Below are 12,645 nucleotides of genomic sequence, written 5' to 3'. Positions count from 1 at the left end.
CGCCTTGTTCAGTCATCCCCATTGCCGTATCGCCCCCGGAAGCTACGAAAGAGCCGGTCACCAGCCCCACAGACCCGAGGACAACGGAGAAGCCCAAGGTCAGTAACGATTGTGATTAAGTAAATTTTAAGTTAATCATATTTATATATATTATATCATTATATTAGTATATCATAAGTATATTTTAAATTAAAGCACTAAATTCTAATCATTCCTTCTTTATGTGTTACACTTTCAGACCAATACTTTGACGAAAACGTTAAAATATTGGAAGAGGCGATACTCCTTGTTCTCGAGGTTCGACAAAGGCGTTGTGTTGGACGAAGGTATGTAAAATTCAAAAAATTAAAAAAAATTTTCAGGTCATTCATTAATTAATTATATTTGCTAACACATAATTTTCATTATTCAGTAAGTTTCTTTTCCGTGTGCCCCGAAGTGCTCGCGGCACACATGGCGTCAAGATGTTCGTTCAACACAGTCGTCGACCCTTTTTGTGGTGCTGGTGGCAATGCCATACAGTTAGCTTTGACATGTCACCGTGGTAAGACCTACGTTTTATTTATAACTATTTTAAATATTTAATATAACATTTCTATTTTATATAATATGACGTTCGATTTATAATTTTGCATTTTTTTTTTAGTTATCGCTGTTGATGTCGACCCGGCTAAAATCAAATTAGCCCGCCGAAATGCTCAAATATACGGAGTCGAGAAAAAAATCGACTTCCGTGTGGGCAATTGTTTCGACATTTTAGACCGGGTCCATGCAGATGCGGTGGTGACATCGCCTCCGTGGGGCGGACCCGGCTACTCCAAACATTTCGACGCGAATGATCTGTGTAGCCGGGAAGCGGGTGGCATGTCAAGCATCCTCAAGATGGCAAGGAAGATCGCTCCTCGAACTGTATTACACGTGCCGAAGACCGTTGACCGAGAACAGTGTTTACACTTATCGAGAAACGCAAACTTCGGCCGTGTAGAGTTCGAGGACGTGACGATCGATGGCCGGCAGAATTGTATAAATATATATTTAAAATTGCGACAGGTAAATAAAATTGGTTATATTATAATTATTTTTAATAACATTATATTTAACTAAGTTCAAAAACAATTTTCTCATTCTGACACAGTTTTCTTATTATTATGTTCTAGGATAACAAACAACTCGGACCTGTCATCAATACAAAAGTAGAATTAGACACTAATTACAAAAATTGGTGGTCACGTTCTAATGACCTTAATGCATATACCACCTATTTGGAAAAAACTTCAAAATTTTTGAATTCCAAATAACTGTGATTTTGGAAAAAATTTTCCGATATATTTTTGTTTATAATATTTTTTTAATTTTTTTCCTGTTTTGAGTTTTTTTCTCTCAAGAGTTTTTTTTACTTTTTTTATTTTTTCGTTCTATACATTTTTTTCTGTTTTAGTTTTTTTCTCTTACTCAGAGTTTTTTTACTTCAATTATTTTATACAAATCATAAATGATCATTTATCATTTATTTTTTTAATGTTATAACTTTTTTCTTTTTTTATGTTTTGTTACAATTTTACAGTTTAACTCATTTTTCCTTTTTTTATTTATATACATTTGTTATTGTGATACTTTTCACATTTTTTTTGTTCTGTGGATTTATTATTGTTATTTTTTTAAGTTTTACTTACTATGACTAGTATTTTTGTTCACCAAACATTTTTAATTTATTTTAACCCTTTTACTACCACATTAAGTTTTAACTACAAAAAAAAAAAAAATTTCACGAATATTATAAATACACTTCTTAGATACCAATACCAAGTTTCGTGAGGATAGGTTAATTTGGTAAAAAGTTACAAGGTTGTACCTTTCAAGGTACACTGGTAGTCAATATAATGAAACCTAACCAAGAATTGCAGATCGCCATGTCAATGGCGTGGAATACCATTCGCAATGTCCATTTTATTGATTTTAAAAAAATTCTGTAGTAAGCTATTAGTTGATCAATTTTATCCACACCACCCATGCTCTCATTTTATAGTTTTATTACTTCTGGTTGTTCAACTGTATCATATTTTTTTATTTTTTTATCCCACAGTTCGACATTATCTACACTTCCAGATGCAATATGAACAGATTTACTATCATCAATATGAACAGATTTACTATCATACCATTTTAACAATGCGATTGTATTTTTGTCATTTCGAATTTCGAGTGTTGTCCCCTTCCCTATGGAAGCACTTGATCAGTCATAAACGGGGGCTTTGAAAATCTATCCACTCGTATAGTCGACGCTGCAAATATTTTCCGTTTCAACAATATTTCGAATAAATTATAATTTGCAAAGAAATTATCAAAAAATAAGAAGTGCTTATTTTCCTCAACATGTTCGGTTAATTGTAGAACAACTGAAGTGCCTGGACTAAATTTATTTTTAAATTGAGGGAAAAATTCAGTCTCACTGCCTTGGTAGATGAATATCTTTTGGTTTTAATTTATTAGCCATAGTCAAATCTCACAGTGAAAATCCCGATTATAATAATAACTTGTACAAAATATTATATAAGATACTGTTCGACAGACGAATTATAAATGTTATGCTTTTTGGTAGTAAATATCAACAGACAAGATTATAAATGTGTATAAAAAAAAACCTATCATTAATAATAATTTGAATTGTGAAGATAAGTAAAAATAAGTGGGTAGGATATTTCTAAAAATAAACATAAAATATTATTGATTGATCCATATTTTGAATCGACTACCAGTGGGCATTTGAATACCCACCAACTTTATGACTAGCATCTGCACCATCTAGTGATCCGTCTCTTCCGATTCTTATATAATTTTACTGTCAAGATACTACTTAATCACTATAATTAATTTGAACACCACGCTAGGTATCTCTTAGCTAAGTACCACATTAAATCAAAAGAGGTGTAGTCGAAGAAAAAATAAATACACCAAAAACTTGAATTTTTTTTAGATTTTAAGCTTTTAGTTATATATTATTGAAATTTAACAGTATGATTTCAACTTCTATACTAAATATATATATTTTGCTACAATTTTTTTCAAATTTCAGCTTTTCAACACTATAAACTGTGCCATTATCACACTTACAACTTTATGTATCTTGGAGTACCCACTGGTAGTGAAAGGGTTAAATTATTGTTGCAATTTTTTTTTTTTTTTTGTAACTTATTGTTTTGTTACATACATACATGCAAATATACTATGATTAACTATGTAACTGTATTATTTTTATTTTAATTTTATGTTCCTATTAAAAAGATGCTTTATTATTTTTTGATCATAATTATTATATCATTTAAGTTTTATTTATATGATTGAATAGATTTAAATTTGGAATTTTTCAATTTGATATTCTAATATTTTTTTCTTAATACTAATTTTCCAACTATTAGTAATATAAGTCTAAAAAGTATCTAAAAAAATTCTAGTTCAAAGAATCTTTGAAAAAATATAAAAAAAATGAAATTCCGATATTTACTGCATAATAAATATTAAAATATTAACTTTATATGGCTTGCGAACAACATATGTTTAAATGTTCTTATGCATCAATATATAAAAATGAATCATTATTCAAAATCAAGAAATCTTCTAAATCAAGAATTAATAGTCCTTTTTTTTTTAAATATATTTTAAAAACAGAGTGAGCAATTTTCAACGGATGAATCAAACTTCGCACTTATATGATTTAATACATACATAATACAATCATTTTTTCGACACATTTACCTAACACTTAAAAATGATGTCGATTTTCTTCATATTTAACATTGAGAAAAATAACGATACTAGTATATTTAATCTATGGTAGTACGGTTTAAAGTATTTAATACTGTAGTATGGATCAAAATTACAAGCCTTTACAGAGTAAATGCCATAGATTTTGGTGTGAAACATTAATATTTGAAAGATAATTTGAGGATGTAACTCATATGATTAATTATTAAACTGTATTACTTTGAATTTTTATTTCACAGATAAAAAAAGAATATGTAGTTTAATCAAAATAAATCGGTTTATTAATTAAAATCGGCTATATTTTTTTACATGTAAACAGAATTGGTTTATTTTGATAAGTGATAACATAACACATTATTCAGATTTTATTTTAATGAATATTTTCATTATACTTATTAGTCTGACCTATTATAAATTACAATTTTTAATATTTAAATATTTAATTATTGATAATTAATAAGTATTAAAAATAATAATGGGTCTGGAAGAAATACCAATTTCATGGAATAATGAAATTATGGACTTTAATATTACTCTCATGTAAACTAGTCAGGTAATTAAAGTTGACTTAGAATAAAATCGGTTTAAATTAAGAACGGCTTAACTCTTATCATGTAAACGTAGTAGCCGTCTGAACGTAGCCGTAGTGTGTAACTCCTATACCTCTTACTCAGTCCATTAGTGAGTAAAAGGTCTATGGTGTAAACAGTTTTACATTTAAAGTTATAATATGAGCTCAAACTTATATTTATATGAACCAAGAATAAATATGAATGCAAACAATTATATATTTATGCCAGACATCCATACAGTTCTAGCGTTATGTATGTATAACTTTTATAAAAAAATTATAAATATTGTAATCAGTATAATATTTATTTAAATCTAGTCACATACACAAACCTTATTATATTATTTATAACACAAAATAGAGTAGTAAATAAAGGAAAAAGTGTGGAAAGTGAAAAGTATTTCATAGAAGTGAAAAAAACCATATAAATAACCGAAAGGCCTGATATATTTTGAAATGTTAATACATGCTATACTTATATATATAAACATGTACTGTTTGGACTATGGCATTTTTGAATTTACATATTATGGATTACACGAGTTAGCAATTCTGAAACAAATAAAAACAAAATTTGAAAAATATAGTGTGCAATAAACGAGAATACCGTTTTTTTGGCTATATTAGGAATATACCTAGTAGATTGATAGAATTGAATGACATTGGAAATAATATGAGACATAAATTATGTCATACAATAGTTTATAATATTGATATATTTATGTTTGTATTACATTTTTGGTTACAACAATGTTAGGATTTTATGAAATTTTAAAATATACATATAATTGTAGTATAGTAACTTATATTAAATATTTATTTTTGTAATAGTCGTAACTGATATTTTTTATAAGATAAATTCGTACCATTATAAAAAAATAAAATTAATATATTTATATTTTTATTTATATGAATTTTAATTAGATATTTTTATAATTTATCATGTAAATCTAAAATACACTTCGATATTTTAACATTCTTTTTTATGGTGTTAAATATATACATATGAAAATTTACAAAAACTTTTTTACGTAAAACTATTTTTTTATTAAAAAAATATACATTATAACTACAGATATAAAAGATGTATAATTTAATTTTATGTATGTTTACTAAACTTAAATTTAAATCGTTTGTGTATGTATTATGTATTCAATATTATCCAATCCCGATACTTTTTCTTAATTAATTATTTAATTATAGTAATTTAATAATCCTGTTTTTTGAAATCAATTATTTAAAGTCACTAAAAATATAACTATGAAATATTCGAAAGAAATAAGTATTGATATAATTCAATTCAAAATACATCTTTAAAACTTGACAAAAATGAAAGAAAGATTATATATTATAATTGTCATAGGTAAAATATAATAAAATCATAAGGAATTTAATTGATTAAAACTTAAAATTTAGAAAAATTATATTAGTTTTACGGTATAAAATTGTAAATTTTAATATTAAACATCTACTGAAATTATAATCATGGAAAATTCGAAAAAAAAATAAATAGTAATTCAAATTATATAACTAATATTGTTAGAAAGTGTGAAATAAATTTATATTTGTACTTACTGTCAATGGGCTCATTTTTGGTGCAGCTTTGGCTATGGTCTTGATGACCTTGGCAGATTCGACTTGTCCGACGACAACGATGTTCATGGATATTTTTTCTGCGCCCATTTTTGGTTTTTTGTTGGTTTTTTAAAAAGCGAAGTGTAGACTAAAAGTGAAGAAATAAAATATAATATTATTCAATATTAAAAATTCCTACCGAAAATTGGTAGTTGATTGTTTCATACTCACCAAAGTAATGATTTACAAAAAAATGTGTTATGCCGGAATTAGGATCTCGGGTACCTTTATATAAGAACGAGGTTGCCGCGAAACGTGAGGCGACATGGCGTGATTATAGTACGTCAGTGTTTGCTTATCCATACATTTATTAATATGATACGTTAATTAGTTTGTTTATGTTTACGAAATTTGTATGAATTTATCTCATATTTTAATCATGTACAGAGTTAAATTAATCTTTTTTGATGATTAATTTTTTTTATTAAAAATATGCAGGTATTACATTAAAAATAGTGCAATTTTCAAGATCATGTTAACTATAGGTACCTACATATATACAAAACTTACTTAAATTGTACCTTTTGATTTTCATGTATTCTTTGATTGTTCCAACATATATTAGTTCAAAAGAATGCCCTTGCATAAACACTCATATACTATTGTCTGATTATAAATTTGACGAATTAAAATTTGTATACTCATAAATAAAGGTTAATGGTTAACGTGGAAGATTATTTTTTTAAATTTTTTTTTTTCATATTTTTACCATCATAAACTATGTATCCAATTTTATTGTATCCAATAATATGTATCCAAATTTTCAAATTTATATTTTAAAAAACAGAATAAGAATTTAAATTTGAATGTTAGTTTGGTTCATCTTGAAAAGTTGCAAAAAACGAGATACGACCTTTTTCGTTGGGGCCGTCGATATATTGAATTTTTTTTAGAGAAAAGCACACAATGTCTAAAATGTTACCACCAAATACACTTTCAAAAAGAAGAAATTTACTAATTAGGTATTTACTATTTTTAATGCAAATAATGTATTTAAAATGTTTGCCAAATAGTAAGTTGGTACCTATATATTACCTATATATATTTACATGATAATAAGGAGTAATTTAAAAAACAGATATTTTAAAGCAAAAAAATTATAAGTGTGTAAAATTGTAATAATTGTATACAATTAATTTAGCTAATCTATGAATTGCAATATATTAATGTTTTTTTTTTTTAATTTTACTTAATAATTTCACTTTCTAAAATGACCTGGCTTCTGTGCTCCCTGGACACGCAACTATCCACTTCCACCGAACCCGATATTCAGGTCGGGTTTTAGCCCTAAATCTTTTGAAAATTAGGGTTGACCCGTTCCATTTTGGGCCGAAATTAAGCTAACATTCTAAATAACCAAATTAAAATTTATCATCGATATTTTTTGGATAATATCCCATAGTGTCAACCAGTACGATAATGATACCGATATTTAGAAATTGTGGCCGTTTTAATTTTAAATTTTCCGTTCGACTACATTTTGAGGACTTTGGGGCCATTGAATACAGCATATCTACATTATATTTTAGTTTTCATAATCAATAATTTTGTATATATATGTCTTATAAATGGTAACTCAAAATTTTTTTAGATAAATAAAATGTGTGAATATGTTAAAACATTTACTACTGGCGTAATTTTGAGACGATTACGAAATTATAAAAAATATTTTTCCGTAGAACTCTGAAAAACTTATTGAAAAATAATATTTTTTTAAAAATTTAAATTACCTAACAAGATACATATGCATATGCCAATTAACTCCAGTTTTTGATAATGATTATTACACTTCCTATTGTATAAATTAGTAATGCATGATATTATTTATTAAATATTTCTAACTCATCATTCACTATCAGTCAATATCATGGTCTATCAATCAACCATTCAAGTAATACATTTATTATTTCTAAAAATATTTATATAATATTTTGACAAATCTTTTTTCAAAAAATATGACTTAAGTGAACCAATGAATTATTATTTATACGAGAAAAAATAATTACTTCTATAAGATTTCTAATTTAATTTATTGTATAACATTTTTATTTTATTAATAATATTATGTATTGTTTGAGTAGGTATCTGAAATTGGTTTCTTACAAACTAATTCAAAATTGTCAAATATCAGGTTTTTAATAATACAAAAATCTAAAATTCTATCAATAAAAGACACATTCTGAAATCATAGAGGTTTTTACCCATTCAATTTTAAACTAATATTTTGAAAATATCTAAATTAAAATCGTTAAGGAACGTTAATTAGTTAACAGCAAAAATGCACAGACATCTTCCGATGATTGATAGGCCAATCGGAAAAACAAGCAATGTTATCGGACGATCACGCCACAACAGTTCACTATAAACTGCCGAAGCGAGTAATGTACTCGTATATAAAGGTATCAGAGATCTCGATTACGGCATAATACGTTTTATTGTGAATATTTACTTTGGTGAGTATGAAACTATACGTTTTTATTTTTCAGCAGGACTTTTTAAAATATAATAATATTGTTTTTGTACTATTTCTATTTTAGTCTTTACTTCTATTCCAAAAAAACCTACCAAAATCCAAAATGGGCGCTGAAAAGGTATCCATGAACATCGTTGTCGTCGGACAAGTCGAATCTGCCAAGGTCATTAAGACTGTCGCCAAAGCCGTACCAAAAATGGGCTCATTAATGGTGTGTATTTAAATTTACCTCTAAATATTTTTGATTATTAAATTTTACTTATATTCATTGAAAAATAACAACATTTTGATTTTTAAAAACTTAAAAATTATTAATTACAAATATAGGTAACTAGTCGGTTGATTATATTCATATTAATTAATATCATTATTAGTACAAGACTTGAAAACATCATTGGTATACCATATATAATTTCATTACCATCAATTAGTACAGCCATTTTTTTAAAAAATAAATGTAATAATTAAATTTAATTTTAAATTATCTACATAAATAAAAAAAAATGTATATCACATTTAATTATGAGTTTTAAAAAATTTATTTTCACTAAAATACAATTTTGTATTCAACAATTAAGAAAAAATGTAAATAAATGTATTATTATAAATATCTTGAATTCATGAAATTGTATAGATAAATACATCTAACAAAATAATGCCTATTTAAAATAATCAAGTTATAATTTGTAATTCGTAGTGCTAAATTTAAAGCAATATGAGTAATTTAAGTACTTATTTAAAATATTTTTTATTTCATTTTGTATTATTTAACATTTACTACAAAAAAAAAATTAATTAATATTAAAAATTATTAATGTTACATAATTATAATTTTTGAAAAATTATAATATTTTCAATGATTCAATTCTTTATATAAATTGTAGTACAGCCTCAAAATGTTATTGTTATTGATTATTCATGTTTAATTTTAACTTTTTCTTTTTTCAGAACTTTTAACTCATGCAATCCATCAATGGCCTACTCAAAAACGCCATAGCTCAAACAATGTATTTATACGTATATAATATGTATTATAACATTGCCAAATATATCAGTTTTTACCGTTATTTACATCGTTTTTTTAAGGAATTCTCTAGACACTCCACTCTACATATACTTTATTTACTGCTGTGATTTGTATTAAAAATGTATAGGTTTCATTTAAAGATTGTCTTATCTCGTCAAAAGTTTATAAACAAATAATGCGTTGCTTTAAGGTGACATGCAATTTTTCAGGAATTACAGCACCAAAATTTCATACATTTCGACAATAAAAGACAGTAATTACTTTTCAGTGTCTTTAATAAAATTTATATTTTTAAGTCTTGTGATTATAAAACCCTATTAAAACACGGTAAACGTTTGGAAATTTTATTATCAACAAATGATACGACTGATATTGGTGCAATTGAATTATTTGATTATATACAATTATTTTGTCAATTAATTGAATTAAATAGTTTTTAAAAATGATTTTTAACTGTTAAAGTTCGATAACAATGAATATTATACTTATCAATATGTTTATTATCTCATGCTATAATTATAAAACAATCAGCAAGGTCGGAATATTCGGTTAGTACTATAATTTTTTTATTACGTACTTTATCATGTTTAGCACATATAAGTATGAAACCAATATTGTAATATTTTATCGTTAGATAATATATACTCGTTTTTATTTATCTATATAATGAGTTAAAAAAAGTGATTAATTATGATGGACGACTCCGACCTAATATATTATATTTATATTTTGAATATTATAAACGTAGAATTATAATGTATTACGGTGATAGGTATGTATTATAATTAGTTATAACTATAAATACTATAAAATTGTATATCATAAAAATATGTTAAAAAACTCCGATAGTTAAATTTACTACAATATATTAATCAACAGTCAACATTTATATGTTAAAATATGTTGTCATGTATAATTATTAAAATAATTTGGTGCACTAGTTGTTCGTAACTATAATACATATGTACTTACATATAATGCTTACATTTTGTGTAAAATGCTAAGAATCAGTAATCTGTAAAACTGTTTATTCTGTTGACACAGAATCACAACCAACATTTTATTATGATGTTCTCAAGTTAAAAACTTTTAAAGTATTTTTTTTTTTAAATCTGTTGAAGTATTAAAATCAAAATGAATAATATTTTAATGTAAAATAAAAACATAGGTTTTGATAATGAATTATAAAATAGATTATAATAGATTATTTAAGCTAATGATTATATTGACATATGTTTTTTTCAAAACTAGCAATCACACATACATGTTCACGACTTATCCTCAGATAACGTTGTGGGTTATCGTAATATCCGTGATACTTCTATTTTCACATGTATTTTAAATGTAGGTACTTACATTTTACAAGTCTCTTCCTTAAATTTACTTAATTAATTACGTCAGTATTATGTGAAGTTAGTTTTATGTTATTCTCAAGGTACCATAGCATTAGAAAACACCACACATTTTGAGTCACATGCATCAAAAACTAATATTCACCATACCACTGACAATATTATTAATTTATTAAGTAGTTAACTCATATTTTCTTTCATGTGGTAATTGAAAAATTATATAAATAAACTATAATAAAACAATACATTTTACTTTAATTCAGTAGTGGCTCGTGAGGTTCACATGAATTGGTGCAAAAATAATTTGTAAAATACCTATGCTGGTGGGTAAAATGATTATTAATTTTATTTTATGTATGGGTACATATCATGCACTTATCTACATATTATTTTCTCAAGATCCCTAAGCTCTTTGTCACAGTGAAATAAAAATAAATTGAAAAAAAACAACTTATTATTTATGAAACATAAACATAAAATCGTTTCGCATTATGCGTTTCGATAAATATTAATCCGGTGCTCACATAGATTGTTCTCCAAATGACCACGTATTAAACAATTGTAAAATAAAATAAATAAACAATATATGCATTCAAAGAACTTTTCTATTCACAAGACGGATGCTTTTATGACATGCATAACACAAATTACGGTTTAAAGCATAGACCTTATACTAAGTATATGTATTACTTAGCTATAAGATCTATGGTTTAAAGTAATCGGTGGCGATCAATTATACTAACAATCTTTTGTCAATCTTTTGTCATCCATGCCTATCAACGATTAGTGATATGTAAAGAAATTTGAAAACTGATAGAAAGTCATAATTTCATTTATTAAACTCCAAATCGATTGAGTCACAACAAAAATTGAATTTCGCTGAGAACAGGTAAGTCCTACATATTATCGTTTTTTTTTTATGTGAAACATCTTATGGCGTGGTACAGTAGTGAGACCGACTGTGCCGTGGCGACGCCCCACTCATAGCTCGTCGGCTCAATTTTCCGAAGCTCGGCGATTTCCTCTCTATGTGCGCTGTATCGGCTTATCTATTTTTATACGATTTATAAACGTATAATATGTACACCTATATTGTTGCGTATAAATAAATTGATAGTATATTACGTTGATTATATTGTTACGTGTATGTATATTTTATATTATGTTGTTTTGAACGGACCGTTTTAATAACGATATATATTTTCTAATGAAATATGAGTGACAGTGACAGTGAAAATATTGCAAATATAATGGAACGAGACAGTGCATCGCCTGTAGGTGATCTGTGTGCTTCTCAAATTGTTATGGATGACGGAAGAGAATTTCTCATGGTCATTGTATACATTTCACCCAATCAAAAAATTAACGATATCATTGCATTTTTACATCGGCGATTACTTCCATATAGTCACGAAGGATCGATGCTTTTGAAAGATAATTTGGATAAATTACCATTACTTTTAGCAGGAGATTTTAATGTAAATTTCGCAAGAGACAATTTATTACAATTAATTACATTTCTTCAAGAAAAATTTAGTTTACATATTAATAACGATCCAAGAGAAGCAACAACCAGATATGGAACTGCTATAGATGGAGTATTCACAAGGTACCTTGATAACGTTATGTCATGTACTTTTGTTGCTTATTTCAGTTATCTTTGTCCAATTGTTACATTGATACAAGCAATTGTACCATTAGAAGCATCAACTGCTACTGTCACAGAAATAACTGACGAAGCAACAGATAATATTGATTAGAGTAGTTACATTTTTACATTTGTATGTCTTTGTAAATCTTTTAAGTACTTCATATGCAAATAAAA

At 26.1% G+C, this 12,645-nt stretch overlaps 2 protein-coding genes and 2 long non-coding RNA genes across 5 annotated transcripts in view; 3 read left to right on the top strand and 1 right to left on the bottom strand.

Annotated features, from left to right (window-relative positions):
- Positions 1–238: 238 nt before the first annotated feature.
- Positions 239–1,355, top strand: LOC112680765 (trimethylguanosine synthase-like; the record flags this gene model as incomplete). Its single annotated transcript, XM_025550952.1, has 4 exons — positions 239–326; positions 413–544; positions 647–1,050; positions 1,158–1,355. Coding segments are annotated over 4 exons (765 nt in total), but the record flags the coding sequence as incomplete, so codon positions are not given.
- A 3,216-nt stretch (positions 1,356–4,571) lies between these two features.
- LOC112680764 lies at positions 4,572–9,508 on the top strand. The gene is made up of 4 exons (XR_003148343.1): positions 4,572–4,586; positions 8,235–8,421; positions 8,506–8,652; positions 9,390–9,508. It is a non-coding gene; the product is annotated as an uncharacterized LOC112680764 (long non-coding RNA).
- On the bottom strand, positions 4,759–6,247 carry LOC112680763. Its single transcript, XR_003148342.1, has 3 exons — positions 6,140–6,247; positions 5,909–6,056; positions 4,759–4,885 (listed from the first exon to the last, which is right to left on the bottom strand). It is a non-coding gene; the product is annotated as an uncharacterized LOC112680763 (long non-coding RNA).
- Positions 9,509–11,762: 2,254 nt separating the features above from the next.
- The window catches only part of LOC112680762, a 1,450-nt gene continuing 567 nt past the window's right edge, over positions 11,763–12,645 (top strand). The window contains exons 1-2 of one of the 2 annotated variants that reach the window (XM_025550950.1): positions 11,763–12,180; positions 12,226–12,583. In XM_025550950.1, the coding sequence (XP_025406735.1) occupies positions 12,035–12,180; positions 12,226–12,580 (501 nt within the window). In that variant the 5' untranslated portion in view covers positions 11,763–12,034 and the 3' untranslated portion in view covers positions 12,581–12,583. Of the gene's footprint in view, positions 12,584–12,645 lie in introns of those variants that run through there. The other variant, XM_025550951.1, reaches the window with a different exon arrangement.

The sequence above is a fragment of the Sipha flava genome, unplaced genomic scaffold, assembly GCF_003268045.1.
Source record: "Sipha flava isolate LNK unplaced genomic scaffold, YSA_version1 18072_pilon_pilon, whole genome shotgun sequence".
In the NCBI taxonomy this organism is placed as follows: Eukaryota; Metazoa; Arthropoda; class Insecta; order Hemiptera; family Aphididae; genus Sipha; species Sipha flava.
The sequence above is the reverse complement of the archived record's forward strand: the minus strand, read 5'-3'. Positions and strand labels throughout refer to the sequence as shown.